This window comes from Clavelina lepadiformis, chromosome 1, assembly GCF_947623445.1.
Source record: "Clavelina lepadiformis chromosome 1, kaClaLepa1.1, whole genome shotgun sequence".
In the NCBI taxonomy this organism is placed as follows: domain Eukaryota; kingdom Metazoa; phylum Chordata; class Ascidiacea; order Aplousobranchia; family Clavelinidae; genus Clavelina; species Clavelina lepadiformis.
This window is the reverse complement of record NC_135240.1, coordinates 26,236,167-26,252,472: the sequence shown is the minus strand read 5'-3', so window position 1 is coordinate 26,252,472 and position 16,306 is coordinate 26,236,167. Positions and strand designations below refer to the sequence as shown.

General features: G+C 39.0%; 3 protein-coding genes across 4 annotated transcripts in view; 2 read left to right on the top strand and 1 right to left on the bottom strand.

Annotated features, from left to right (window-relative positions):
• Positions 1-263: 263 nt before the first annotated feature.
• Positions 264-4,152, top strand: LOC143467818 (uncharacterized). Of its 2 annotated transcripts, none has more exons than XM_076965068.1 (7): positions 264-420; positions 574-680; positions 1,015-1,248; positions 1,422-1,728; positions 1,836-2,034; positions 2,228-2,366; positions 2,528-4,152. In XM_076965068.1, exons 2-7 carry the CDS (start codon positions 575-577, stop codon positions 3,985-3,987), a joined length of 2,445 nt encoding a protein of 814 aa, XP_076821183.1. In that variant the 5' UTR covers positions 264-420; position 574; the 3' UTR covers positions 3,988-4,152. The 2 variants fall into 2 exon arrangements, with proteins under 2 accessions (XP_076821183.1, XP_076821184.1); XM_076965069.1 differs by having other exon boundaries at positions 300-451.
• Positions 4,153-10,418: 6,266 nt separating this feature from the next.
• Positions 10,419-14,322, top strand: LOC143467966 (uncharacterized). The gene is made up of 8 exons (XM_076965078.1): positions 10,419-10,730; positions 10,793-10,968; positions 11,227-11,343; positions 11,505-11,618; positions 11,706-11,901; positions 12,091-12,289; positions 12,487-12,625; positions 12,753-14,322. Exons 2-8 carry the CDS (start codon positions 10,854-10,856, stop codon positions 14,195-14,197), a joined length of 2,325 nt encoding a protein of 774 aa, XP_076821193.1. The 5' UTR covers positions 10,419-10,730; positions 10,793-10,853; the 3' UTR covers positions 14,198-14,322.
• Positions 14,323-14,782: 460 nt separating this feature from the next.
• Positions 14,783-16,306, bottom strand: part of LOC143468325 (uncharacterized) — a 4,599-nt gene continuing 3,075 nt past the window's right edge. Inside the window, exons 5-6 of the mRNA XM_076965468.1 lie at positions 15,953-16,138; positions 14,783-15,546 (exon numbers count right to left, since the gene is read on the bottom strand). Coding sequence (XP_076821583.1) covers positions 15,417-15,546; positions 15,953-16,138 — 316 coding nt within the window. The 3' untranslated portion in view covers positions 14,783-15,416. The remainder of the gene's footprint in view (positions 15,547-15,952; positions 16,139-16,306) is intronic.

Here is a 16,306-nt window from a genome sequence, read left to right as displayed (position 1 = left end):
GGAAATAACGCTTACTGAGAGCTGAGTAAAAATATGTAAATTAAAACGAATTTATCCCAATGGCCTAGCAATGAACACATACTTTCATGTAAGTACGTGTTGCAGTGGAAGTAAAATGGTCATGGTGATATTTTTCGCATTTTGTCACGACTGTTCTTAGCTTTTGAGCTAACAATTAACTTTTTTGACCAGTTCAACTTCTTTAGACAACCGTACTCTCCAGTTCATAAGAAAAGAAAAAAAGTAGGTTGTTCAGAAAATTATAAAATCACGTGACTTGATGACGAATATTGTCTGACTGGAGCAATTCCTGGACACAACTCGTATAAAAGATCGGTCCTCGTGTCCAAGCGCCAGTTTCACTGCGTTCTGCGCGAGGAAACATCACTGCTCAGAAGCTCATGCAATTTACATTGCAAGGTAATTGAAAAGATTTCTGGTTGTTTCGACAGTATGTCATTGCTTATATCGCTGTAAGTGACCTGTTAGAGTTCGAAGACCAAAGTTTCAAACCAAAGTCAGTCGCTAAATCGTCGTTGATCATACAAAAATAATTCTACTTTTTTATTTCAGAATGAAGCAAGCATTTTTAATCCTATCGTTATGTTGGTTGTTTGCTTTAGCAATTGCACAAGATTGCCCTGCAAATGATTTGTTGGACAGAGGTGCATGCCCGTTAAGTAAGTTGATTAAATGAAATTGTTTGGGTATTAAACGCAGTTTTTTTAAATAATGAAAATGATTTTTGAGCTTTAATATTTGAATACGTTATCGTTTGCATGAAATAAACGTTTTTTTTGTGATCATTGATAAAAATATTTTTATTTTCGCCTTAAACTTGTATTTCTGATAGCGACTTATAACTTACAGTTGTTATAGGTAGTTTATATGAATTTAATTTTGAAGTAAAGGCTACCTTGCTATTTATATATAATTTGTAGATAACATCTTTGCATTTTTATTCATTTTCTCAAAATATATTTGTTTCATTTCCGTTACGTCATTTCAATTCAGGAAATTCCTTGCTCCCAGCAACGGATTGCGTAAATTTATGTGACCCTGATGCGATTACAGTCCCGCCAAGCAATTGCTCAAGTTATTCAAGTTGTTGCGGTAACGCCACCAGCTGCTTTCTTAAGGTGGTCCCCGCAGTCACTAGCGGAGAAAGCGAAGAAGACGCTCAGGCTGCACTGCAAGCTGCTTTGAGGGCCGAGATACCAACAGACGTTGAGAAACGATCTCTAATAGGTAAGTTTTTTGTCGGTTGTCGGCAGATTGAAATTTAAATGTACATTTATTTTATCTTTATAAGTTACAGCCTTATTTACAGCTTGCTTTATAGTTGACAGACAAAAAAGAAAAGTAAATTTTCATGAAGTACATTTTAACAAAAGTATAAAGTCGTTTGTGTACTATTTCAGTGGGTATTCCCCCAATAGCCCCAGGCGTCCCATTTCCTGGTTGTGTTCCCAACATTCCAAGCGGAGGATTTCCGGTTACTATCGCATTCCCTGGATACGGAGGTGCACCTCCGGTACCCCCTACCGGACCAGGAAGCTTTTTTGGAGGTTCAGACCCGTTTGGCCCCGGCATAAATCCCCTTCTTCCACCGCCGAATTATCCCCCAATTTCCTTGCCAAATGTCTGTCCTCAGTTCCCAAACAACTGCCAACCGAACTGTCAAAATCCTAATTTTTCACCACTTGTAAACGTTCCTTACTGTAACAGGTAAGTAGCGTTTAATCTTTTTTAATATTACTTAGATTACAACAAATTCACTCATAAATTCACGTATTACAGTAGTTGAAAGCAGTTTTTTGTAATCCCGTCACCAGAATCCCATGCTCGCCATCAGATCCGTATCTCGATGAAGACTTTGCAAAATGTATCCGCCAGCCTGGCTGCTCATTCGACTACGAACTCTTCCAGTACAGGAAACATCTCAGGCATAGCGTTCTTCCTGGCGTTTCTGTTTGTCATTTAACGATCAGACATCCGGTCTTCCACAGACGCGCCGCTGAATATGTTAAACAGGTAAATTGTCAAGTAATACAACCAAGTAATGAAATTGTTAATAGTTGAGTTTGTCTATTTTTTTGCTCGAGAAATTATGAAAGTAACAAAATGAAAAAAGGTCTGAGTTTTAATACAGTTTAAATATTCTTTTCGTGTAACCCAGCACTTCTATAACTTCTATTTCAAAATTAATTTTTACTCTGTTGTGCAGCACGGTTCGTGGAATCCTCTTCTGACAGATTGCTTGATCAATGAATACAAAGAAGAAATGTTCGGTGGTTCTCCAGGTTGCTACATGGTCAGCTTATTAGAACATTATGGTGACTATGCGAAGAGTTGCGGTTGGAGATGTAAGTCAATATTTTGTGTTAACGTAAGTCAATCTCACTCAGCATTGAAACACAGTATTGCTGTCTTTAAGCTAATTCACACGTTGACGAAATAACAATCAAGACCTTCATAAAAATTTTAGACTGTCTGTGTTAATTCCTTTTTTCTTTGTTTTATTTAGCAATTGAAGAGCGCGAGTGTTACATGATCGGCTGCTGCTGGCGAACTCATAGCAAGTTGGGCGCTGGATGCGTTAGTCCAGTTTACCCCAACAAGATCAAAGTTCGTTCCGGCAACGACGAACTGGAAGAGTCGCAATTTCCAAGCGATCGTCATCTATATGGTTTGCCGGTTTGTCTTCCGTTCCCGTCCGGTGTTTCGGGCCCCGTGTTTCTCGACAACTACCACATCTGCTTAAAAGCAGGCTGCGCTGTCAACGTCGATAGAAACACTTACTGGTATCATTTGTACCAGGCAGGTTCGGGCCTACCATTTTATTTGCAGCAAAATTACCTCAACATGATCTACTCTGGCGACGTCAGGCCCGATAACTACAAATTGATTCTAAAAAGAATCCAAGCAGGTGCACCGACCCCAATAGGTCCTCCGCCAGTCAATCCGCTCCCGTTTTCGTTAGAGTTGGGCGATACAACAAACGATGATGATGATGATGATGATGACGACGATGATGGTGCAAGATTTCTTCCCCAACCACCTCCAGCAGTATTTCCAGGTGGATTTACAGGAGGATTTACAGGAGGATTTCCAGGAGGATTTCCAGGAGGATTTCCAGGAGGTTTTCCTGGAGTTTCTCCGGTTGTTTCAAACCCCTACCAACCCCAGTGCCCTTTCAAACCACTTAACTACCCAGGACTACCGCCCCTCAAAGGCAAATTTGATGGATGTTGCGACAAACCATTCTGCTACATTCCTAGACATCAGGTCCGCAGCTCTTCTTCAGGCGTCACAGGTTATATGAGCAAGTGGTCGAAATACGGGAGGTGTAGTGAAGAATGCGGAGGAGGCACACAGAAAAGAACCCGCCGATGTATTGGAGAGTTCTGTGAAAAAAAGAAACCTGAAGAACAAACCAAATTATGCAACACGAAATGCTGTGCCAAGTATCGACCCTGGAAGCCATGGGAAGCATGCAGTCAAACTCGTTGCGGCGAAGGAGTTCAAACTAGAACAAGGGAGTGCTATTGCGGAAACAACAAGGTTTCTAATGAACGATGTGAAGGTGAGGATAGTGAGACCAGAACCTGCAGTATTTGCGCTTGTCCGACATACCAGTATACCGACTGGGGCACATGTGACGGCGATTGCTGCGACGGCTACCGCACTCGCACAAGAACCTGCTCAAATATGGGAACATGTCCTCAAGCTCCTAACTGGTGTCAGCCTAAAGTGGAGCGGGAATCGTGCCCATTGTTCTGTCATAAATGGGTCTTCCCAAACACAGGAAGATGCGACCAGACCTACTGCGTATTCTTCTTGGAACCAGTGTGTCAAGACAATGAAGAAAATCCCCAGACCTGTTGTAACCCTGCTGAAAAACCAACTGGCAGGTTTAGCCAGCAACGTTGCTGCGAAGGACGTTGCAGAGCATTTTGCTTTCCTTCACCCTTTCCAGGTCGTTAAGCAGATTTTGAAGCATTAGAGAACTTTTTCGTATAAAATCATCGAAAGTTCATTTTGTTGATAACAATTGTATTGTGTAAAACCTGAAATTATGGAGTTGCTTCATAATTAGTTGCTTAATCTATGTGATGTTTGTTTACCAAATACATATAACATTGCAAGTTATTCTGAGTGTAGCTCGTTTCCACCAGTCAAAAACACAGCTAGTAATTACATCTGTAACGACAAGATTGTATGCATTGTCAAACAAAGAAACTTGTAAACTTGTTAAGATGTTATTATTAAGAATCTGCTTGTAGGGCGACATGTTGCGGTCGAAAGAAAATACCACTCGAAAATGTTTTTAACGCTTGTCTTTTCCGAAGTTTTTCTCGTTACAACGTGACGCAAATTAACATTTTTATTACAAATACTTTCTCGACAACATTCATCATTTTCAACCATGCTTCCCGTGAAAGCTTGTATAAAAAAGTCTTTAAAAAATAGGGATAAAATATAACATATACGGTTTTTCCAAGCTCACAAAAATACCAAAACTGATTTTTAACTTAAACCCTAAGAAAAATATAAAAATGATGAGATCTAGCAAGTTTTGCAATCCCGTGTCAAAAAAACGCTGAATGGGGACAACAACAGTTTTTCAAAACAAAACATCTGAGTTTTGATACTCTGTTTTTGCCGGGAGACTGGTAAGGCGTACAAAACTTCCAGGTGTTGATGCTGCAGGTTGGCTAATTGGAACCAGAAGTAAATTCGAGTCTCTAACTCTTCCACAACCCCGCCTGAACAAAAAACTTATTGCAAAGGATTTTGCTCGAATTTCTTCGTCGAACGTTACAAACATAGCGTTTAGAACAGAGCAAAGTTACTACTGTTTGACGTCAACAGTTTTAGTTTTGACGAAGTAATCTGTTTCATAAAATTATGCGCTACAAACGTTTATTGCATCAATTGAAAGCTACTTTCTTAAAATAAATCAATTTGCAGTGTATATTGCATTGTATTGCATTTACAGCTTTACTTGACAAATGTTGTGAGCTCAGTGGCGGCTGTTGTGGCTAACTTGTCCTTTGTCCGTTTTGCAAATAATTTAACTGCCGAGTAGGCTATATTATAAACATATACGAGAATGATTTTGATGTATAATAAGAATGTAAAAAACACGTGTTTATAGCAATTTAATAATTTCTTACAATGTCTTCACGATCTACTGAAAGTCAAACAAACTTCACGTGACCAAATCTGGATTGTACTTGATCAGCTCAAATCCAAAAAAACGTAAATTGCTGATGTGTTCTCTTAAAACATCAAACAACAGCTTCGAAAAAAGAACAGAAAACCAGTTTCAGTTGGGTTAAATGGAGTAGCGGTCATCTAGCGGTTGGACTCGATTCTCATAGCACCACTAGATGACTCAGTTATACTTCTCAGCACAAGCATTAAAATGATGTTGAACTTATGCTTGAGTTGGGGAAACTTTAATTAGTCAATAATCGCATTTCTGTTCACTTTGAATCAGTTTTGCCGCAATAATAGAAAAGCGAAAGAAAAAATTACTCAACTTGTCTCTGCATTACATTTAAAGACGGCAATTACGACATTGATGAGAAGTTAATAATACGATATTTGGTTTTTACAATAGCTTCATTGATTTGAGGATGGATTGTTGTAAGTATTCTAGAAGGAAATTGGTACGGTACAAACTACATAACAACAAAAACAAGTATAATTTTACGCAATTCTTAAAGCTCCTTGAAAAAACTGCACTTTTCCTACACCTGTTTTGTTTTGTTTTTTTTTTTTTTTACAGAAATTTTACGCTTACATCTTGCAGCAAAGTTATTATTTTGAGTTCTGCAATGTACATATGTTGAGCAAAATCTTAAGTTAAACCTGTTTTTGGTGAAAGTTTAAATGCGTTCACGACGCGTTTTACCGGTAACTGCTTGTTGATTTCATGCTGTAGTTTTCTTTAAAAAACCTATCTCTTTGTATTAGGCAATATCCCCTCGACAACTAAATTGTAAGGAAAGTCAATGAAACCGTAGCGCAATTCAGCCTTATAGTTCATTGCGGCTCGTTCATTCACCGGGACAAAACATAACTCACAAGATGCAGTAAATTATTCCAATAAAGCAATTTTTATGTAGAACTGTAAGAGCTAATATAAGCAAATAATTGAACATTTTAAAATTGTGATTAAAAAGTTTTCATCAGTCGAGTTTATCTGCTTCGATCGTGTGAAAAGAAATACATATCAGAGGAAGACAGAGTGACACACAGCACAAGTACACAAGCTCCGCGCCGTGGTTACCAAGGGTATAGTAATGGCGATACAACATTTCATGTTACATATAGTAGCATATACGTGAGTTCTTCTTGTCTTGTATAATTGTTATCTGTTTTTGAAATAAACGTTTTTTAGTTTTTTAGAACTTTTTTTTGCCTGATTAATTGAAGAAGTTTGTGGCAAAATAATATTTTGCACGATTATTTCTTGTGTTTTCCACGCTTTATTTTTTTTACTATAGTGGTACTTTGGTTATACCACGCTAATTTATTTTGTCCATTGTGTCATTTAATTGTGTTTCTTTAAGGTACGGAGTATCTTGATACGGTTGAGCGCCTAATTATTATGTGTCTATTTTCGATTGGCGTCTTGCATTTACTTCACGCATGAGTAGTTGTCTTCCTGAGGAAAAGATGGCTTTTCGACATTCTACATTCTCGAGTTTAGAGTGAGGACCTTTCTTATTTTGTTGCTGGGGTTTGCTGTTGCAATTTTTTTTTTAGACTTTATTAATTTCTTTCACAAGTCCGCTCGTGACTTTAATCGGAGGTAAGTTCTTAATTTTTATATGAATGCAAGCAAGCCGCATTTGTGCAACGTCAGTTGGTTTCGAGTTGGCCGTGAAAGCGGTGGAAAACGTACCTGGCAAAAGAAAATTTGTAACACGTTTCTGCACGTTTCTTTGCTCTGTGGAAAATAATGAATGGTACCGAGAAGAAAAATTTGTAAGAAATATGTATATCTGCACCACGTGAGAATGAAAAGCTTCTGGTATAAAAAAAAGCATCAAGATCTTTTGAGCTGTTGTTTTATTTCGATCGTAGCATATCCTTTTACAAACAGACTCTTGATAAGGACATCTTTTCAAGTTTAAGCTTCAAGTTCAACTTTACAAGTTACTTTGTTGGCAAAACGATGCGCACAATCCTGTCTTTAAATCTGTAATTACTTGCTGTGTCTCTGATTGGTGGGTACGTGACCTATTCATGAATATGTTTCAAAATATTTATGTCATTTATTTCTGGTATGTAACGATCTCAATACATAGACAAATCAAATGAATTCATCATTTGCACAACACAGGATTATTATCAAGAAAATTAATTTATGACGTCAATATGTAAATAACTTCTTTGGTATTTCACCAACAGCAACTTAACGACCTGGAAAGAGTGAAGGAGAGCAAAACGACCGACAACGTCTTTCGCAGCAACGTTGCTGGCTAAACCTTCCATTGCCTTTTTCATCAGGGTTACAACAGGTTCCGGGACTTCCGTTACTGGTTTGACACACTGGTTCCAAAAAGAGGACACAGTAGGTCTGATCGCATCTTCCTGTGTTTGGAGTGACTGTGGTTGGGATGACCCATTTATTACAGAACAATGGGCACGATTCCCGCTCAACTTTAGGCGTACACCAATTAGCAGCTTGAGGACATGTTCCCATATCTGAGCAGGATCTTGTGCGGGTGCGGTATCCGTCGCAGCAATCGCCGTTACATATACTCCAATGGGAATGCTGGAACGTGGGACAAGCGCAAATACTGCAGGTTTTTCTTTCCTTTTCAAGACCTTCACATTGGCCTTGAGCCAGTTTGCCATCGCAATAGCACTCCCTTGAGCGAGTTTGGACTCCATCGCCACAGCGACTTTGACTGCATGTTGACCATGAACTCCAGGGACCGTATTGGGCACAGCATTTCTGGTTGCATACTTTAGTTTGTTCTTCATCCTTTGTGTTGTCACAGAACCGACCAATACATCAACGGGTTCTTTTTTGTGTGCCACCCCCGCAAGTTTTACTGCAAACATCGTACTATGACCACTGGCTAAGATAAGTTGAAGAACCGGACGATTGGCTGCTAACCAAGTGTTTAGGAATATAGCAGAATGGTTTGTCGCAACATCCATCAAATTTTCCCTTCAAAGGTGGAAGTCCTGGATAATTAAGTGGTCTATACGGGCATTGAGGTTGATAGGAACCGAATACAGAAAACGGAGGTCGTACTCCAAATCGCGGACTAGCGTTTTCTAGATTAGTGATGTTTCTATTGGTTGACTTGGTCCAAAGTTTGGAAAGGTGGGGTTTTGTGGCGCCGCACTGACGCTTGAATAACAAAAAGATGGTAGACCGAAACCTAGACCAAAATTTTGGCCAAAAAGTCGTGGGCTGCTTCCACTGTCGCCAGACGAGTCGTCATTCAAAGGCAGAGAAAGCGAAATGGAGCCGGTGTTAGCACCTGGAACACCGGTAAATGCTGACGAAGGATCGCTGCGTAAAATGTTCTTGATAACTTGTTTGTAGTTATCCGGTCTGGCAGTGCCTGCCTTTATCATGTTGTTAAATTGTTTAAAAATAGAACAATGTTAAATAAATGAATCGCAGTGTAATGCCTTGAACATATTTGTGAGTTTAGAATATAGTTTTGAAAACTAGAAAAGGTTTAAAAAGGTTGAATTGGATCAATTGGAATGTAGACATAATATTTTTCCATTTGTCCATGTAAGCGTTGTCAAGTTTCCCCAATAGCCCAGTAGTTATAGCATCGTTACGGTATAGACTCGTGTTCGAATCTCGGATCGGGTAGGGCTAAAACTGCTAAAAAAAGTATTCTCAGCTTCCTGGCTTGGCGGTCGGCATAAATGAAGCTAATAAAGTACACCAATTATGTTGGCAGGTAACGATTTTATATCTAACAATGATCAATTATTTACACAAACGCTCAAATAATGAAATAAAACACGCTTTTATAAAAAACCTAAAAATCTATTTTATTTATCTATTAGCTTCATAGATTTCATTAATATCGTAATTGATGCAGGTTTGACGTTTAATTGGTCGTAGGCCTATAATTTGTGTTTTGCGGTTTTAGAAGAGGTAAGTAGCGTATTAACAGACCATAGATTTCCCATACTTTAAAGTATATATTTATTCTCATTTAATGCTTGATTTAATTTCTAGTGATTCAGTTGAAAACCCGTAACAGATGTCTATCATAATTGCTCGATTCATGAGTTAACGTCTATTCCATGTCGAAGATATGAAATAATGACTGTAATCTGGATTATTTAAGCGTGCATGTGATTCATAACGAGGGATACAACCAGAGATTTAGTGTCCCGCGGTTAAAACCACACCCATCATAACGTCTGTTGTCGATGGTGTTTTTTCCTCATGGTGAAACAGCTGCTATAAGCTATACCGTTAAAACTAAATTACCAAAAAAAAATTTAAATAAAACTTAAAAGCGAACATACTGACTCATACTGAACAATACCCCTTGGGCTATTTTTTTGAACATTGTAAGCTTAGGGTTAAAAATTGATGTTTAGCGTCAAAGGCAGAAGCTGTATTTGATATTTTTAGATTTCCGTAACCATTTGGTCATGCACTTTACGCTCCTTCATATTCATAAAATGCAAAATATTCATGCACCAAGATTTAATACCTTTTGCAATTTACGATAAATATTAGATTTTTCGTTTACACAAAGCAACGTGTTAATCACGATTTTATTTTTGCAAGTTTAATATAGCATGTCAAAAGTAACCCTAGGGGCAAGTTATGGTTTTACCCATAGTTAAAGACATCAGTTATTATGAAGTGTGTCAAATTTTGCGCGGCATTCGGCCCATAACCGGTACTTAAAGTAACTGTCGATAAACCAATAAATATCTATCTCTTCTTCTTATTAAGCGCTTTATGAGATGCTTTATCAGATCAAGCAGATCATAGGATTACTGTGTCACAGCGGTAACGCCACACCCGTATAAAGTAAATTTCGTATTTCTGGGACAGGAAAAGGTTAAGAAAAGTAAAAAACTTAAGGAAACAGAGAAAGCTTTAAGCATATTTATAAGATAAGCTTCAACATATAAACAAGACAAAGGAGCTAAGCTATGAAAAAACATGCACTAATTTATATCGTCGAAATAAACGACAAATAACAGAGCGAAATAAATAATTCTTCATTTTTTTCCTGCAAACTATTTCTGCAAACGTTAAAATAAAAACAGGAAATAGTCTTGCACTCTGAAGGTTAACTTTATATTTTTCTACACGAGCTTTCGCAAGCTTGCTTCTTCAGGTGTACTGCAAAAATTCTATGCCGTTATAACTGTATAAGATTATATATACAGTGCGCCAACGTATTGTGATGAGTTATTTTTAAAAGAGAAGACACGTCTTGTCCGTCATTGATTCAATTGCGATATTCCTTTACAGCCAGTTCCGCGAATCTATATCGGTATAATGCCGCGTAGCGATCGTATCTTTATGACGTCATTAAAACACTTTGCTGATTGGCTGCTTACATAGCTCCGGGCGAATTGGGTGCGGCTTAAATTTTGTCAGATTTTCTTCAAGGAGACGCCTCTACCCTGCTCCGCGTGGTTTTGTTTATGACACCATAAATGATCTTATTGTGTGCTGGGTAAAACGTCATGGGTACCAGGTACGGGTGAGAGATAAGCCGGGTATAAAAGAGTGTTCTGTCACTGTCACTTCTCATTGCAGGGTCGGTCGATAAAACGAAGTATAACATCGAACATTCATCTCAAACAAGAAGCGCTGCAAAATGTTTAAGATGAAAGCGGTTTTAGTTTTGTTGTGTTTTGTTGTATCAGCAACTGTAGGTGAAGAAAAATGTGCCACAGATATGCGAAAGTTAGAGCAGGGCAAGAGATTAACAGGTAAGTACGCGATTTTGTAAATTTTCTTCTAGCGTAAAATATTGTTTTCTTTAACTTATTGACTTATTGTGGCTATACAAGTTTGAAAAATACAGATTCGTGTGCATTTACGTAATATTATTGTAATATTATTGAAATTGTATAACGAATTAACTCATTAAGTAACACAACATTTTAAGAACGTGACCGTTAATGGTGTCTGTTTATCACGGTAGTAATGAATAAAATTATTTTTTACCCTTTAATTATTTGACTTAGATTTCCTGAATCAATGCAACAACTTTTGTACCGGAGACAGCATCAACGGAAGATTGCGGTGTGAAGAGGCCAAGCACTGCTGGTTTCATGACAACAAATGTGTTCTCAAAGTTGGAGGTGAGACATGAGATGTTGCGCATAATTATCTCTGTGATCTAAAAATCCGACCCCTGTGGTGATCTTTCGTCTCTCTAACATTAGAATTTTAACATTATAAATAATATCCTTACACAAAAACAAGATTTCTTTCCTAACGCTTTACATTTTATCAACGGCAGGAGGCACTGACAATGAAAGTGGCATCAATATAGACGCGTTTGGTGAACAGTACGCCACTGAAGCCAATGCAAAAAAAGACGAAAATGAAACAAGCGCTAGACTTTTCAACATCGGTATAATTTCCTGTCCAGAAGTGTAAACAAAGCTTGCCAGTATCACGACATTATCATTACAAATATTTTTGCTGATCTTTGTCACAGGCGGATATCAGCCGCCAAGTGCGCCGATCCCGTCTTTTCCCAACGGAATATCCGGCGGAAATGCTCCGCTTCCGCCCGGCTTTTTTCCATCTGCTGCGTTTCCGTCTTTTTGTCCTCAGTTTCCTCAGAACTGTGGTTTTGCTTACACAGGGCAAAACGATCTCATTCCACCAGTGAATATTCCCTACTGTCAAAGGTAAATACCAATGCTGGGCTGTAACTTGAAACATTGCTATTTGCTAAACTGCAGATTTTTCATTTAATGATACGTATTTGTTTAAGGGATAACATAATGCAACACGGTCCTTGCTATAATCATTGGAAAGGAAAGCAGTAAAATGTATAAATGTCTAAACCAAATCTTTTTATTATGTGATTTGTACAGAATTCCGTGTTCGCTATCCAACCCTCTTCTCGATACTGACTTCAACCAATGTTCGAGACAACCAGGTTGCGCATTTGACCACGAGTTGTTCCAATACCGTAGCGCTTTGCATCAAGCCGTGTTACCCGGAGTACCGGTTTGCCATCTTGCCATAAGAAACATGGCTTTCCAGAGACGAGCCAATGACTACGTTCAAAAGGTACAGAGCTAACACAAAGCTTGAACTTGAAATTCCGTTCTAACCAGCTTAAAGTTGATATAGATTTATTTATAGATACATGTGCTAAGGCAACAGGCCTCGAGGCTACGACGTGGTAACCTTAACGGTGTGCGCAAAATTTTGTATCAACACGACCATAACTGATGCAAAATCTAACACAAAGTAATCTCTTACAGTTTGGTTCGTGGAACCCGTTGTACACTAAATGCTTGATCAGAGAATACAGTGCGGAGATTTACGGAGGCTCGCCCGGCTGTTACGCCCTCAACGTACTTGAACATTTTGGACATTTTCCAAAGCGTGCCGGATGGTCATGTAAGCTCAAAAATAACATTGCACAGAACTTTATCTTGATATAGTTTGTTTAAAGAAACATATAATTAAGCTATTAGACCTAAGTTTGAGTTGACAAATGTATCAACCGACCAATTTTTTGCTGCAGCAATTACTGAAACCGAATGCTACTTGATTGGTGGATGTTGGAGGGCAACACCAAGCGGCAGCATCTGCGTCTATCCACTACAAACCAACCAAGTTTCAGTCAGGTCAAGCAATGATGACAAAGCTGACGTCAGTCCCAGACAACTTTTTGGCCTTCCAGCATGCTTGCCTTACAGCACGGCCGCTACCGGATCTGACTTTCTAAGCAACTACCATAACTGCCTCATTTCTGGATGCGCTGTTAACGCTGACAGGAACACGTATTTGCAGCAGCTTTATACAACCGGGTCCAACTTACCGGTTTACTTACGGCCATCATACTTCAGCCAAATATACTCTGGTGACGTCAGGCCTGATAACTACCGCGACGTCCTGACCCAGGTTAACACACTGGAGGGGCAGCTTGATAGTCTGACCAGTGGGAACAACGTCTTTAGGCCCCCTAACCCCTTTTCTGTTGGCAATAATCAAAACGCTTTGATCGCTCTTTCGTTGCAACTTCAAAATACAACAGGGCGCCATCTCCAGATACCTTTCCCTAACGTTAATCCGGCTCCGTTTCCGGCTGGAAACCCCGGGTCAAACCTATATAACATTTTCACAAATGGGCAGCAGCCGTCCTTTCCAGGTTTTGGCGGTCAAGTAGGATACTTTCCTGGTTTCCCACCAATTCAGTCAACGTGCCCGTACCAGCCGGTGCAATATCCTGGACTTCCGCCCCTAAGCGGTAGTTTTGAAGGCTGCTGCGAGATACCGTTCTGTTACACCCCCAGAGAACAATTGTACACTCAGTTCTCGGGTATCTCCACATACCGAAGCGAGTGGTCGTACTGGACCGATTGTTCTGCATCATGCGGCGGAGGAACTCAGACAAAAAGCCGATCTTGTGTGGGATCTGGATGCACCAAGACAGCATCCAAAGAAGTCCAAACACAAAGTTGTAACACTGGTCAGTGCCCCTATTACTTGGACTGGACACAATGGAGTGCCTGTAGTGCCTCTTGCGACGGTGGGTTTCGTTCCCGTTCCCGTGAATGCCAAGGTTTGGGTAAGTGCAGTGGACCTGCAAAAGAGCGGGAACGGTGCCGCAAAGGCGCCTGCCCAACCTACCGAAACGAAAATTGGGGTGAATGTGACGTCACATGCGGAAAGGGGCATAGAAGTCGCACCGTTATCTGCACTGACGGCGGCGACTACGGTTGTCCAAAAACCACCGAAATCGAGCGAGGAGAGTGTGAGATCTTCTGCGGTACCGTGTTCTACGAACCAGCAGGTGCATGCAACACACTGACGTGTAAGGCCAGGGCAATACCAGTTTGCGTGTATGAGGGAGGAGAAGGGTATTGCAATCCTAGCGAAATGCGCCCTCGTATGGAAGGATGTTGCCAAGGTTTCTGTCGCTACCGGCGCTACCAAGCTTGCAACGTTAGGTCTCTTAACATATAACAATAAAATTGAGCCGAACCATGTTCAAATGGTTTTGTTGTAACTCGTACAAATGACAAAAGTTTTATTGAATTCCATTACTTTGTTCCATATCTTTGCAATAAAACTCTGAATACAGAACCAAACTTGCAATTTTCATTTGTAACAAAGGTATTTGTACAGTGTTAGTTTCATACAGACATACGGCACACACGCGCAACGCGACCTGCTTCCACCTATTTCCTCTTTTCAAATAAATTTTTTTTGCTATTTCTTGTGAGCAATTGGCTATGAGTGGGAACTGTTTATGATTCAAGTCGAGGGCCATTCCTGTAGCACATGTTTGCTACTAAAGCTATTAAACGTTTCACGACGACAACAGCATTTATTTTTGGGTTGTTGTTATTATGTGATTATAAAAACTTCCTTTCCCTTCACTTAAAACTTCATTGCAAATTTCAAACATCACTTTTAGTTGTAAACTTGTTTTATATATTATGATTATATAACCCCTCTCATGTTTCCCTAAGATAATACGTCAGCAAAATATTAATCATACCGCCACTATTTCTTTATTTTTTGCAAGCATTAATTGGTCTTTTAAAATGAAGACATATCTTGTCCGATTGCATTCTGGTCAACTTCATTTCGTGCCGTGTGGAATTTAACACGTACGAGCCTGACTTCCACTCAAAGAGCAATTTGCGATACAATATTTTATTTACGCTAAAACCCTCACACGCCTTTAGTGAAATAACTACAAACCTTTAAGGAACATTATGACATCGGCAATGTATTCATATAACTAACATCAAACGAAACGAAAATAACACGCGTGTTTACGTATAGACAATTATACCTTTTTACTATCGCTAAAACAATTAATTTTTACTAAAACGATAAACATTGATTAATAATAACAGATATTCAACATACATTAAGTTTGTTCGGGTACCACAAGCTATAGCCTACACTCTTTTAATATTTGTTTCAGTTCAATACAGTTCATGTGATAACTGTGCTTGCAGTATGCTCTCCATGTTTCAAATTAGCTTTGATCAAGCGTCATACTTTGTTTTAGGAATTAACATAAACATGAAAATTGTGAAAACTATCACATAAATGAAGCCAAAAGCATGGAAGGCCGTTACAGATCTATAAGAGCATGCCAAGTACCAAAGTAAAATAGGGTTGTACAAGAATCTGGTAGATCACTCTTAGGTTATTCCACAGCAACTTTTCATGCCTGGACCACTGCTGATATGGATGGGACAGTTGTTCTAGCGGTCTGATGATTCGCGACAACTTTGTCTTCGTCACCAAAGCTTATTTTACCGCACGTAATCATATGTATGACCTTCTTCATCACACTGAATTAGAACAAAAGCGTGTATTTCGTTAGAGAATATTCAACTTGCATAGCTTTTATAATCGAGCTACAGTTTCAAAAGCTGTTGGTTTAACAATGAATACATTTACACCATATATATGTTTATATATTTATATTAACCATACACGTAAATGTATAGATTTAGATAATAACTCTGGCAATTTTACTGCAAAAAAAATCGTCATGCGTGTTATAGCAAGTACTCTCGAGACCGCCTGCCTGCTTACATAAACTACGACAGTATGAGAAAATGACGGCTTCGAGGTGCAGTAATTATGGAAAATCACAACATTATAATTCAGAACTTGATGATAGTGAAGCTAGGTAAATATCCTATGTTAGATATCTTTTGACCATTAATACCATCACCACTATCACATACTTACCCCGGCAAGGTGTTGAAACAAAAGAGCATGCACAACAAGTTAATGAACAGGTCTAGTTTCGGAAACAAATGCACGTAAACCTCAGGAATGATCGAGAGTGTGGCGGTGACAGAAGCCATGTTGATACAGTCAGTTAACACCGCAGCAACCGCGAAGTAAAAGCAACGTTGAGTAATTTTTCTGGAGCTAAAAAGATGATCACCAGCAATGGTTAAATGAAACGGACAGGCTACTTAATATTGATCAAAAATATAATCGTAGTTTCAAAAGTTCTCAAAGTTATATTGGAACAAACCACACATATAATTTCAAACCACGCACACAAAAAAAGCAACCATGTAAATATAATTTTAC